This window comes from Mus pahari, chromosome 13, assembly GCF_900095145.1.
Source record: "Mus pahari chromosome 13, PAHARI_EIJ_v1.1, whole genome shotgun sequence".
Lineage (NCBI taxonomy): Eukaryota > Metazoa > Chordata > Mammalia > Rodentia > Muridae > Mus > Mus pahari.
In genome coordinates, this window is record NC_034602.1 from 56,313,192 (window position 1) to 56,328,290 (window position 15,099).

At 41.8% G+C, this 15,099-nt stretch overlaps 1 protein-coding gene across 4 annotated transcripts in view; it reads right to left on the reverse strand.

The window, feature by feature from the left end:
• The window catches only part of Rfc1 (replication factor C subunit 1), a 71,237-nt gene that overhangs the window by 54,884 nt on the left and 1,254 nt on the right, over nucleotides 1–15,099 (reverse strand). For all 4 annotated transcript variants that reach the window (XM_021210414.2, XM_029544953.1, XM_021210413.2 and 1 more), the window contains exon 2: nucleotides 1,724–1,849. In XM_021210414.2, the coding sequence (XP_021066073.1) occupies nucleotides 1,724–1,849 (126 nt within the window). The remainder of the gene's footprint in view (nucleotides 1–1,723; nucleotides 1,850–15,099) is intronic.

A 15,099-nucleotide genomic window follows, 5' to 3' on the forward strand; every position in this document is an offset into this window, starting at 1 on the left:
AACTCAGAAATCCGCCTGCCTCTGCCTCCCAAGTGCTGGGATTAAAGGCATGCGCCACCACACCCGGCTTAAAGATACTCTTAAAAGAAAGCTGGCAATGAAGAAGAGTCAATGAAACTGAAGAGTAAAAGAGTTCATGTGGTGGTCCCAGGTCTCGGGAACATCACTTGATCCCACGAGTTTAGGACAAGCCTAAGTAACAGTTAACTCTTTCTCTAAAAAGTGTAGTCTAAAAGAACAATCAATAAAAAAGGAACAAGTCTCAATGATCACTGAGGCACTACTAACAATCTATGGATTTGTAATTTAGGAGTGACCAGGTGTGCTAGCTCACACCTATAGTTCTGTAGCCTCCACTCAGGAAGTTGAAGCCTGAGGACCAGAGGTCAAGGTCAAGGTCAAGGTCAACCTCAGCTACAAGGCAAGTTCAACCATGCAAAGCACAGAGGAACATCTTTAAAGGATCAAAACAGAAGACTGGCAACTCAAAATTTCATACCCAGCAAAAATGTCCTTTAAGATGAATACAAAATTGACTCTTATATACACTTACAGTTTCTGTCGGAAACAAACTACACTACAAGAATTTTAAAGAAAATTCTTCAAGTTGCAAAAATAGTATCAGAAGAAAACTCAGTTCTTCAGTGAGAAATGAAGAGCACCAGATATGTATACAGAATTTAAAAGAACATTCTTCTTTGTACTCTTTTGTTGTTGTTGTTTGTTTGTTTGTTTGTTTTTCAGACAGGGTTTCTCTATGTAGCCCTTGCTTTCCTAGAACTATAGACCAGGCTAGCCTTAAACTTGGAGATCCACCTATCTCTGCCTCCAGGGTGCTGGGATTAAGGGCGAGTGCCACCACCACCACCCAGCTCTTCCTTATAACTTCTTTAAAATACATAACTGTTAAAATAAAAATTACAATCAATTGTGGAAGATAAACGTGCACATATAGCACATAATACTGATAAATTAACTTACGGAATCATAAACCTCTTACAAGTTAAATACAATGCAATAGTATTAATTCAGATACACCATTGTAGTCATTTTCTACATTCTACAGCAGCATAGCTGACCTTCTCTGGTCCAAAAGACAGAGACTGACTCTTTCCTGCAAGGCCTCATCCTGAGTCTAACAGTATCTACCTGAGGATAGGTTCTTATGTCTCTATGAGCAAATCTGCTTTGTTTTGTTTTGTTTTTTGCTGTTGTTTGGTTTTGTTGTTGTTGTTGTTATGTTCTGCCTCACTCAGTTCATCTTCCCAGAATATGCTATGTCACCACAGATGGCAAATTTTGACCTTAAAAAGGAAAGGTTTTGTTAGTTTGGTTCTGTTTGTTGTTGTTACTGTTTTTAATGCATGTAGGCATTTTGCCTGCATACAAGTCTGTGCCATGTGTATTCCTGATGCCTATGGAGGCCAGACGAAGGCTCCAGACTGTTACATGGAGTTACAAATGGCTGTGAGCCACCATGTACTAGAAATCAAACCTGGGCCATACAGGAAAACACCCTGTGCTCTTAGTCGCTGAGCCAACTCTCCAGACCAAAACTGCAAAGTTTAACAACTAAAAAAGGAGCTTGGGGAGGGGACAACAGGGTTTGCTAGACAGATTAGCCTGTTACCTTCTTCCTCCTCAGTGTACTGAACTTGTCAGCAGTCCACACTTACAAGGGTAGGAGCAGAGTTCACTGGACAGCTCACATATACAAACTGACCTTGGCTTCCTTGATTCCCTTCTTTCCTTTGACAGTTCCTTCCGACGCTTTTGTCTTCTCATTTTTTACTGTCTCGTTTACAGGCTTTTTTCCACTTGATATAACCCCAAAGAATTTCCGAATGTCCTAAAAACAGAAGAGGAAATATGTAAATATTAAATATGTAACATTCTAATTTCAGTCACTAACAGGACAACCTTATTCAAGTGGTCTCACCCAAGCCATCTCTCCAAAGCAAGGTCATCTATACTCAGCAGCACCCTTTTTATAAATAAAGCCATCTGACAAAATTATCTGAATCAAAAATAATTTTTCTAATGTAAGGTAATAATAATCCTTAGAATATAACAAAAAAAAGGGCAAAAATAAACAAGTAAAATCTTTGCCTGGTGGTGGTGGTGGCGCACACCTTTAACCCGAGTACTTTGGAGGCAGAAGCAGGTGAATCTCTGAGTTTGAGGCCAGCCTGGTCTACAGAGTGAGTTCCAGGACAGCCAGGGCTATACAGAAAAACCCTGTCTCAAAAATAAATTAATTAAATAATAATGATTATTAATAATAATAATAATAATAATAAAGGGTCTGAAGAGATAGATGGCTGAGTGGTTATAGCACTTATTGCTCTTGCAAGAGACCTGAGTTAAATGACTTATAACCACCATCTGACACCAGAGGGTCATATGCCCTCTGGCCTCTGTAGTCGCCTGCATGCACGTGATGTACATAAACTCACACAAGTATACAGACATACACACACACACACACAAAAAAAATAATAATAATAATAATAATAAATAAACAAACCATTTTAAAAATGGTTGTTTGACAATGACAGCAGGGTTCTAACAGGCAGGAAGCAGGCAGTAACTGCAGACACACATACCAATCCCATCATCCCAGGCACATGAAAAGACTCTGCTCAGTACCACCCCCAGCCACAGGATTTATACAACCCAGATCATTCTGAAAAACTAAGAATGTTGAAAGATTTTTCTCTACATAATTCTTCTCAAACTCTAAAAAGAAAGACTAGTACCTATTTATTGTAATATGCTCTTTCATTACTCGACCCTGGGTTAAACTACAGAATTTGAATTAATTATACAAAACCTTTACAATATAACTGAACATTAAAAGCACTCGGTTTCCTTATTATTTACATACATATTGTCCGTCCCTTCCCTTTTTTATTTTTATTTGGTTTTCAGACAAGATCCTGTACAGCCGGGCTGTACAGGAACTCACTATATAGGCCCGACTGGCCTCCACTCATAAGAGATCACCTGCTTCTGCCCTCACCCCCAAAGCTGGGGATATAGGTGCACCACACACCCAACCCCTACCTTTCTCTAATTTAGTTATGAAGAAACAACTATAGAAAGGAACAAGCCTTAGAATCAAGAAGCCTAGGTTCAATCTACTTGTGTGATCTTGTACAATTCATTAGTATCTCAATCTGTTTTCTGATAAGCGAAATGCAATTCATTATACCTACCCTTTATAAAGTTTAAACACGCATCTCTTATCATTTTGGCTCAGCAAAAAAGCTTCACTTCATTTTGAGATATTATCCAGTCACACCACTGAAATATCCCATTTTTTAAACCATTTATAAGCAAAAATATAGGATCTCAAATCTTTCTTTCCAGCTCTCCCACTATATAAAAGGTTCTAATTTATTAACTAAATCTAAGTCTACAAAGTATCGCTGCCATGTTGGTGGCATGTGCCTATAATCAAGGGGTAGAAGCTGGAGTTCAAGACCAGTCTTAGTTACACAGAAAGTTCCAGACTAGTCTGGGATACAAGAGCCTCTGTCTCAAAAATAAACAAATAAATGAATAAACAGGAAGCCAATACAATGGCTCAGCAAGGGAAAGCTGAGCTCAGTCTCTGGAGCCCAAGGAAAGGTGGGAACAAAGAAGTGACTCTGTAGGTTGTCCTCTGACCTCCATATACATGTGGCACATGTGCTCCCACATAAACATCACACACACACACACACACACACACACACACACAATAATAATAATAATAATAATAATAATAATAATAATAATAATAATAATAAATTTTTAAAGAAAGTGAATAAAACAAGCCTATAGCCCTTGGCTATAAGACTCCTAAAGAGACATCTGTGTCAAGTGGTGAAGAATAGGGCAATAAAGAAAGCCCCAGTCATATGTATAATTTGCCAAGAACTGGGCTTGAGGCTGACTACTTTATTGCTTCTGAAGGAAATGACAGTTTCTAACCAGTTTCGCTCTTTAAAATGGTACGGTGATTCTTCAAACAGTGGAGATTTCTTAGAAACACAAAGGGAAGAAAAAGGAAAGGACAGAGATGATGCCAGTGACTCCACAGAACCAGCAAAACCGTAAGTTAATATTTAGGAAGCAAGCAAGATAGCTTGGAGGGTAAAGACAGCTGCTGTCCGCCCAAGGACCTCTGTTCTATCCCTGAAGTCTACACAAGGAAAGGAGGGAACCAACTCCCACACTTTGTCCTGACTTCCACACCTATACATACATGCACAAAAAGAAACAAACAAAAAAATTATGATAATCAGGGTCCTGGTTTTCAACTTGTTTTTTTAACACCACAGATTAAAGAAAACAAAATATTGAGAATGAAGCAACTGGCAGGGCAGTCATGCACGTGTAGGAAAGTCTGCCCTGTACTTTGTCTGCTTAGTTAGTCCTTTTCTCTCACTCCAGCCTACTACTCCTCAATCCCCAGACACAAAGGTAGAGAAATCACAGCACCCTCATCTATCTTAATATACATACACTAAATCTACACTCTGCAAACGCTTCACTAGAATGGAAGCTATTGCACCCCTGTGTAGGGCTGACTGTCTCCACTGCGAGACTGTGAGGCCTTAAGCATAAACAGGCAAGGTGTGAGCAACCTGGCTCATCGAGCGGTGTCACCTTACTCTCCTGAGTGAGTGACACTTCCTGTCTAGTATTGCACGAGTTTAACGCCTTAATGAAATGCAGAACAAGCCAAGTCATACACCAAATAAAGGGCCAAGGCCCTCGCTCAGCTGCCAGTGGAAGTTCTGCTGAGTGGTGAGTTAAAAAGGAGCTAACTCTTTTTTCACATTTATTTCTTCTGTATGCGTGAATATGTATGTACGTGGGCACACATCTGTGGAGGTCCAAGGACAACTTTCAGGAGTCACTTCTCTCCTTCCATAGCATGGGTCTCAGGAATCAAACTCAGGTCAACAGGCTTGGTAGCAAGTGCCTTTTCTCGATAATTAATCTAGCCAACCCAAGAAAAAGAAATTACTTTTTAAATTTACTTTTACGGGGCTGGAGAGATGGCTCAGCTGTTAAGACTGCTCTTCTGAAGATCCTGAGTTCAAATCCCAGCAACCACATGGTGGTTCTCAACCATCCGCAATGAGATCTGGTGCCCTCTTCTGGTGTGTCTGAAAACAGCTACAGTGTACATATAATAAATAAATCTTAAAAAAAAATTTACTTTTACAATTCTGACAATGACAAGACCTTCTAAGTGGACTAATATGATGTCCATACATCCATATAGACAGGTTTCCCAGTCACGGTGATGCTTACCTGTAATTTCACTCTGAAGGCTGAGGCAAAAGAAATTTAAGTTCAATGCCAGCCAACTACCACAGAGTTAAGTCCCTGTCTTAAAAACAGAAAGTTGGAGTGGACGTGTGGTTTAGTGAGCAGACATGGAAACAAATCGTGACTCACTCCGCCTCACAGTGGGAGGGAAAGCTCACCGTTCTGGGCAGCTAGGAAGCAGCTGTCTACAACCTTGTCCTGGCCAAACAGAAATTCAAGGATGAAGGTGCTAAGGGGCTCAGTGGTTAAAGTGTGTGCTGCTCTTGCAGAAGACCCGAATTCAATTCCCAGCACTTAGGCAGGGTGGCTCACAACCACCTGTAACTCTAGCTCCAGGGGATCAGATGTCCTCTTCTGGCCTCCACAGGCACATGAACTCACAAGTACATCCTACAGAGATGCACACATATACATAATATAAAAATAATAAATCTAGGGCTGGAGAGATGGCTCAGCAGTTAAGAGCACTAGCCTGCTCTTCCAGAGGACCCAAGTTCAATTCCCAGCACCCTCACGACAGCTCACAACTGTCTGTAACTCCAGTTCCAGGGGATCTAACACCCTCACACAGACATACATGCAGTCAAAACACCAATATACATAATAAAAAATAAATAGCATAATAATAAGAAATATAAATTAAATAAGTAATAAAATATAATAATAATAAAATCGAGAGAGAGAGTAAAAAGAGAGAGAGAAATTCAAGGGTGGGCCTAGAAAACTGTAGAATATTTGGTAAAAGAATGAGCCAAACAGAGTAGAAAGGGTTAAAAGGCAGAGCTCAGAGCAGGTGTTCTGCACAGCATCTTAGGAGTGATGCCAGGTCAGTTTCCTGGAGAGGTGCCTGGAACAGGAAGGGCACTCATGCCTGGAATGGCAGGAATGCCCCAAAGGTTCTTGCAGCTATGCAGGATCCAGAAGTGACTGTGGTCTTTTAGATGTGTCAGAGGAACAAGTAAATAGGGCAAGTATCTGAACACCCAAAGCTTATGAATCTCATCAGTAAACATCCAGTCAACTTTAGAGTGTTGTAGCTCTCATCTAACGGACATCTAAACAACCCAAACCAGTCTTGGTCATCCCGAGCAGAACTACACTTTGATGCTAATCTCTACCCCCTGACCAAATACAGTTTAACCTAAAAATTTTTTAAATGGAATAGAGATGGTTCAGTGCTAAAGAGCACTGGCTGCTCTTCCAAAGGACCTAAGTTCACATCTCAGCAGTCACATGGTGGCTAACAACCATCTGTGACTCTGGGTCCAGAGAGTCCAACACCTTCTCTTGGCCTCTTAAGGGCACTGTAGTCACATGGTACACATACACACATTCAGACAGAAACATCCACACACATAAAATAAAAATAAGTTTAAAAAAAAAAAACTTTTCAGTAGTGGTACACATCCTTAATCCTTGTACCTGGAACCAGACAGATCTCTGTAAGTTCAAAGCCAGCCTGGTCTATACAATGGGCTCCAGGAAAGACTATATTAGTGAGAACTTATTTCAGAAAAACAAAAACAAACAGAAAAAAAAAATGCAAGAGGACATATAAATTGCTGAACGAAATAAATATTATGAGTACTAAAACAATCTTTAGCCGGGCGTGGTGGCGCACGCCTTTAATCCCAGCACTCGGGAGGCAGAGACAGGAGGATTTCTGAGTTCGAGGTCAGCCTGGTCTACAAAGTGAGTTCCAGGACAGCCACGGCTACACAGAGAAACCCTGTCTCAAAAAAAAAAAAAACTCTTCAGCTAGGCATGGTGGTGTTCATATGCAGTCACCACACTGGGGAAGCTGAAGGCAGGACTACCAAGTTCAAAGCCAGCCAGGGCTATGTAACAACTACCAGGCCAGGGCTGGTGAGACAGCTCAGCAGCTAAGAGCACCGACTGCTCTTCCTAAGGTCCTGAGTTCAAATCTCAGCAACAACATGGTGGCTCACAACCATCTGTAACGAGATCTGACGCCCTCTTCTGGAGTGTCTGAAGACAGCTACAGTGTACTTACATGTAAAAATAAATTAAAAATAATAATAATAGGGCTGGTGAGATGGCTCAGTAGGTAAGAGCACCCGACTGCTCTTCCAAAGGTCCAGAGTTCAAATCCCAGCAACCACATGGTGGCTCACAACCATCCGTAACAAGATCTGACGCCCTCTTCTGGAGTGTCTGAAGACAGCTACAGTGTACTTACATATAATAAATAAATAAATAAATAAATCTTTAAAAAAAAAAAATAATAATAATAATAATAATAAGTACTACGCCAGATACAACTATACCCCTCCCCCAGGAAACCCTTGATTGGGATTTTTGCTATGACTGTACTTGCTGCTTTTTGTTTTAAGAAAATATAAGAAGATGGTAGGGAGACAACTCAGCTGTAAGAGTGCATGCTATGCAAACATGAGGGCCTAAGTTCAAATCCCCAAACCCACACAAAGATCCAAGCATGAGTGCACACATGTGTAAGCCCAGCACTGAGATGGGAGCACAGACAAGAGGACTGCTGGGGCTGGCTAGCTCTCAGCTCAGTGGAAGGCCCTATCTCAAAAGAATAGGGTGAAGAGAAACAGCAGGACGCCAGGGGTCTTCCTCAGGACGGACACACACAGAGAGACACGGATGGACACAGAGATATTAAATTATCACTGTGTAGTATTCTGAACTAAATTTTTAAAATTCACCTCTATATTAGACGCCTGACTCTTGTGTCACATTACCATATTTTGGCTACAAAAGACAAAAACAACTTTCACTTTTAGTAGGCCACTTCCTCTCCTTCAAAATTGGCTTTTAGCCACACGAATTACTTTTTTTAGAAATCAAAACTGTCACTACACACAGCAGACATTACTGATTTAGCAAAGTCTAGCACTGCCTCAAGCACCTCCCTGAGGAGGACACCATGAGCTAGCCAAGTGTGGTCTCTACAAAGGTGGAGCGAGACGACTGACTACACGGGACACGAGACATAACTGTAACCGGTCCCGGGAAGAAAACTGCTCTATGGTCCCTCCAGACTCCCTTCCACTAGGGCCACCACTAAATACTTCTCAATGCCTCGGACAGACCAGGATCAGTGCGCAGTGCTCAGAAGAAACAACACAGGACAGAGAAGAACACAAACAAAACAAAAGCCCCTCCATTCCCACAGCGCCTCCATCTGTCTGCGCTCTGGTCTGTCCTTAGAGAACACAAGCTGAGCAGAGAAAAAGGAAGCCCAGCCGGGAAGAAAAACCAGGGCTCTATAACTCTTCCTGACAGGCTCTTCTCGACAGTCAAACAAATGTCTGTCTGTTTGTTTGGGGGGGTGGGGGGTGTCTGTGTAGCCCTGGCTGTCCTAGTCCTCACTCTGTAGACCAGGCTGGCCTCAAACTCAGAGATCCACCTGCCTCTGCCTCCAAGTGCTAGGACTAAAGGGGTGCACTACCATCAATCACCAGGTGACAAGGCTGGGATAAATCAAAGGATACAACAGAGTCCCTTAAATACTCATCATACACATTTTCAGGTCCCTGATCCAAAAATTACAAAATTTAAAAAAATAAAAGCAAAAACTGAACACAACATGGAAATAATTATCTAATTCAGGTTTGAAACACTGAGGTCTCTCTCTTTACACTGGCTAGAGTGGGGCAACTAATGTCTGACACTGATGGTGCTGATGTATTTCAGAATTCTGACATTCACCACAACTAATATACTGGGATTGTTGTACTCATTCATCTGGAGATTAACATTTCACAAATCATTTCTAATCCAAAAATATCAAATTTCAACTATCTATGTGGTCACGTAACTTAAGTTCAAACCAAAACCAGACCTATGATATAATACAGTAAAGGACCATGTTTCTATAGGCAACCTTACCATCCTGAGAAAACTAAAATAATCCAAGGGTTCACATGCAGCCCTGACTGGTCTGGAATTGGCTATGTAGACCTCAGACTCAGGATCCTCTGCCTCTGCCTTCTGAGTACTGTCACCACACCCAAACATGAAATGTTTTAATAATTTAAGTACAAAGTCATGAACAAACCGATTTTTAATAAATTTATTTTATTTGATGAGAATGAGTGTTTAGCCTGCATGTATGTGTGCGTGTCTCCTGGAAATGGATTATGGGAAGGTTATGGGCCTCTATGTGGGCACTGGGAGCTGCAAGTGCCCTTAAGCACTGAGCATCTCTCCGGCCCTACAGCAGTAGTTCTCACCCTTCCCAACCATACTCCTACTTCAAACTAATTTTGCTACTGTTACGAATCATAATGTAAATAGCTATGTTTTCCAGTGGTCTTTGGTGACTTCTGTGAAAGGGTTGTTCAACAACCCCCAAGGGGCTGTGATCCACAAGTTGAGAACTGCTACTCGGGAAAATGACAGTAACTCTTACCTTATTGATATTTTTTATTGGAATTACAAAGTTCATTCACACATCAAATATTCATGGAAAATGTAACACCTGCCAGACACTACAGAGCAGTTCTCTGTCCCTGCGGCATCTACCCTTGCAGAGACTGACAATGACAGTAGCCCAATCAGTAAAATGTTCCAAAAAATGTGTGTGTGTGTGTCAAAGAAACACAGTCTTTGACCAGCACACCAGACATTTTTAAGCTTTCATAAGCCTGACGAGTGATATTTTCCCCAGAAATATTCAAAATGGAGTATACATACAAAACTCCAAATGCAGGTGTGGGATGTAACTCGGGATAAAGTATTTGTCTATAATCCGTAAGGCTTAGGTTCACTCTCTAGCACTGAAGAGGTGGGAGTAGGGGCCAGGGGCAGGAGAACTAGTATAAGGGCACCGTGGGTAAAAGTGCTCGTCACCAACCCCGATACCCTAAGTTCAATTCCCAAGCTGCCTCTGACCTCCACACATGTACTGTGGCAGGCACGTATGCACTCACAATACATTAATAAGTCAGTAAATAGGTGTGACTGCTTACATAAATAAATTATGGCTGGGCAGAGTGATACATTCCTATAGGACCAGCACTTGGAAGGTACAGGCAGTAGAGGGAACTCAAATTCAAGGTCATTTTCAGTTCCACGACAGCCTGGGACATATGAGACTCTGCCTCATAGGAAAATAAATAAAGTCAATGTGCTTAATTCACAGAACAAGTCTAGAAGCTGTTAACCGTACTAAGAAACTGAGAATGCCAAGAAGTCATTCTCTAGCAAACGTTTTAAAACTGAAGAGTGGGCCAGCAGTGATGGTACAGGCCTTAAATCCTGGCACTCAGGAGGCAGGGAAGACAAATCTCGGAGTTCCGGCCAGCCTGGCCAGAGCTAACAGAGAAAACCCAAAAATAAATAAATAAGCATACTGACTGATTGACTCAAAGTTAGGACTGGAGGAATGCCTTATAGTTACAACACTTTCTACTCTTCCAGGACCTGAGTTATTTCCCAGCATTCTTGTCGAGAGGTTTATATTCAATCACCTGTAACTCTAGCCTCCAAGGGTAACTCACACATATGAAATTCACTCAGACACACACAAATACATGTAAATAAAAATCAATATTTAAATTGAAGACTGTCCTAAATATAAGGGGAAATTGCTAATCATCACTTCAATCCCAGCCCTAGGGAGTCTGAGGCAAGGGGAACATGAGACCATCCTGGACTACTTAGCAAACCCATCTCAACAAAGAAACGCAGGGGCAGAGAGGAGAGAGGCCGTTCCCATCTTTAGAGTGTGCTAACAATTCTGCAAGATGACTTGATTAGAAACAAGTGTTGCAAATCAGGCAACCCAAGTATAACTTTGATAAACACAGTTCAAACTAAATTACCAGATTTTGTCAGGTACTGAAAAGAAGATGGGTACGTTTTCTAATTTTTAATCTGTACTAAGACATTTCCAACTTGGTTTCAAATCTACTAGTATAAGTTGTGATGAAAAACAAAACCCAAAAGAAAAGCAGCATTAGACGACCTTTGGCTTCAGAAACCCCTGAGTATAATAAACAGATTGGCGTTGCTCTGAAGCAGACAGCAGCAGCTCTCATTGCTTTTCTGCACTTGGTAGGAGCTCAACCAGCAGATGTGGTAGATGTGAGAGAGGGCACAAACTATGTCACTGTCATTTGCCTTTGATGCTCTGCAGAGCAGCTGACACGGCTATGCACATTGGTCTTACTTCTCTATTTTAAAATTAGCAAAGAAATACAAATATTGTTTAACATTCTAAATGGCCCTCCAAATTCACAAGAAAAATTATTATCATCAACATACTTCACAAAGGCTACTCAAATATTTAACAAGCTTCTACTTTGTAAACCACTAAAATGCAAAACTATATTTCTTTTCTTTTGGTTTTGGTTTTGGTTTTTCAAAACAGGATTTCTCTGTATAGCTCTGGCTGTCCTAGAACTCACTCTATAGACCACCCTGGCCTTGAACTCAGAGATCCCCCTGCCTCAGCCTTTCCCATTTGTACCAGAATTTGGCCTACCGGGTATGAAATATATAGGTTCAAGTTTATTCTTTATTCATCCCTGTTTTCTATCAGGTATAAAATATAAACATCCAAGTTTATTCTTTATCCTTTTGCATGAGGGTTACCTGACCTTTTTTATTTTGTTTTTTTGGAGACAGGGTTACTCTGTGTAACAGAGCCCTGGCTCTCTCTTTGTAGACCAGGCTGGCCTTGAACTCAGAGATCAGCCTGCCGCTGCCTCTTGAGTGTCAAGATTAAAGGTATGTGCCACCATGACTGGCTTTGGCACCCTTTTTCTTAATAGACTACTGAATTCTCTGACACCTCTGTCAAAAGTCAAAAAGATGGAGACCTCAAGTTCAACAACTCCCAGAGCAAAAGTTAATCTTGGTCTCCAGATGAGCTTCAGAGAGGGAAAGCCCCTAAAATGGTGCATGTGCCTATATGCATTTCTACCACTCAGAAATTTTGCATACCTCTCACCACACTTCTCAAAGGGCATGGTGGCCCAAGCAGAAGTTAAGAACTATTGTCCTATAACTATGCACAGGTGTTCAGTAAACACTCGTTAGATTAAACTTTATTCTGGGGTTCTGCTAGGCTTCTTTTTGTGCTAACTGCTAGAGGACTAAACTGAACACCAATATAATAAATAATTTTTAAACATGTGCTTTATCCTTTTATGTGAATGGCTGCTTTGCCCATGTATATGCATGCATACCACGTACATGCCTGGTGCCCCCTGAAGCTCAGGAGGAGACTCTTGAATCCTCCTCCGACTGGAGCTACAGATGGTTGTGAGCCTCTCTGTGGCTGCTGGGAGCCACACCCAGATCCTCTCCAAGAGCAACAAGAGTTCTTAACAGCTGAGCCATCTAGCCCACCCCAAATACATGTGCACGGATGTATTTTATGTGTGTGTGTGTGTGGACATGAGTACAAGTGACCTCAAGGACCACATGCCTTGAATCCCTTGGAGCTGGAGTTACAGGCAGCAGCATCTATGATGCCCCTACCTCTTTTTTTTTAACCCTCCTAATTTTCTGAGATAGGATCTCATGAAGTGCAGGCTGAACAGGAACTATGTAACAGAGACTAACTAGCCTTTAACTCCTGATCCTTCTGCCTCTGCTTCATAAGCACTGGCTAAGAGCATGACCAGCTTTTTATGCTCTTAAAAACTGATGTAAACACCTACAAAATTTTTCACCAAATAAAAAGAACAGACTGGACATGGCGGTGCATACCTTTGATTCCATCAGAGGCAAAAGAAGCAGAGGCAGAGGCAGAAGGATCTGTTAGTACAAGGCCAGCATGGTTTACATAGCAGTTCCAGATCACTCAGGGATACACAGTAAGACCCGGTCTCAAAAACAAAACAAAAACCCTATGTAATTTTCTAGTATACTTTCTGAAAAAGATTATTGCAGCTGGAACAACTATATAATGCCTACTACATGCCAAGCTCCAGAATCAAAGCTGTGCATACATTGTTTCTCTCATTGAACCTGCAGCAGATGGGTGATTCATTCGGGGAGGCTGGTGGTCATAAGTGCCAGGGATCCACCTAGCTCCCTCCCTTCCTCAACACTGGGGTTACAAATGCATACAACTGCACCTGCATTTTGAGTGCTGGGGACCCAAACTCAAGCCTTCATGCTTGTAGGGCAGGCACTACACAGGCACTATACCAACTGAACCATCTCTCTGGCCCTTAATGTGTCTTAATTCTGCAAATAATCCACTAAAGAAGGCTGAACAGTTAATAGCACTTGCTGCCCTGACAGAGGACCCAGGTTCAGTTCCCAGCACGTAGTAGTCAGAATTGCTAGGCTCTCCTTCCAGTCTAACCACCTTCTAGCTGTATGGCAAAATGTTTAAAAGGCATCTTTACTGTTATAAAACTGGACTGTGAGTTGAGGCAGGAGGACATGACGCCACACCAGCCTAATCTATAATTACACTGTAATTTCAAGACCTGATACATGATACTATTACCCAAAATCTTCCTTCAAAACAATAAACTTGCAGCTGAGCATGAAGGCATGGGACTTTAATCCCAGCACTCAGGAGGCAGAGGCAGAAGCACCTCTGTTAGTTCAAGGCCAGCCTGCTCTACATAGTAAGCTCTAGAACAGCCTAGACTACATAGAGAGACCCTGTCTCAAAAAACAAACAAAAACAATGAAGAACTTGGGAGGCTTGAGTGATTGGGAGCACTTGCTGCTCTAGCAAAGAACCTGGCTTCAGCTTGAACTTCAGTGTGAACCACGTGATGGTTCACACCCATGTATGACACCAGTTCCAGGGGACCCAATGCCCTCTTCTGATCTTCTTGGGACCAGGGCTGCATGCACTGCACATACACGCATGCAGACAAAACACTTGTACACGTTTTTAAGTTTTTCAAAACAGAATTTCTCTGTGTAGCCTTGCCTGTACCAGAACTCACTCTACAGAGCTGGCTGACCTCAAACTTATAGAGATCTGCCTGCCTCTGCCTCCCAGGTGCTGTGATTAAAGGCATGCACCACCAATGATCTGGAGAGGTATGACTGAAGAGATGTCTCAGTAGTTAGAGTACTTGCTGCTCTTTCAGAGGACATGAGTTCAACTCCAACTCCAAAGGGTTCGACACCCTCTTCTGGCCTCTGATGGCATCAGGCATGCATAGTCACAGAAATATATTCAGGCAAAACATACACGTTACAAGTTAAATAATAGTGTAATGGGTTGGGGGCTGAACAAAAGGTTCAGTGGTTAAGAGTGCATATTGTTCTTTGCAGAGACCCTGACTTCCAGAACTAACACCCACAGAAAGCAGCTCAAAGCTACCTGTAACATCACCTCCAGAGGATCTGACATACTCTTCTGGCCACCATGGGCCTTCAAACATACGTGTGCATACTCAAACTATGTGTGCATACACAAACACAGACACACAGAAACACATAACTAAAATAAGAATAAATCTTTTCCAAAACAACACTTCAGATGAATTTCTAGAAGGTATTTAAAGCAAACAACTCATATATTATCCCGAAAATTAAAAGGCTGACTCTGGGTGGCTACCATCACTATCTTTTTTTCCCCCAAGAATAAAAAACAGAGAGCTGATTTTTTTTTTTTTTTGCAATTTGGTATAACATTTTTCTCCCTTGCAGGCTGGTGTTCTGACAAGCTTAAGAATAATAAAAGTGGCCGGACGTGGTAGCGCACGCCCTTAATCCCAGCACTTGGGAGGCAGAGGCAGGTGGATTTCTGAGTTCGAGGCCAGCCTGGTCTACAGAGTGAGTTCCAGGACAGCC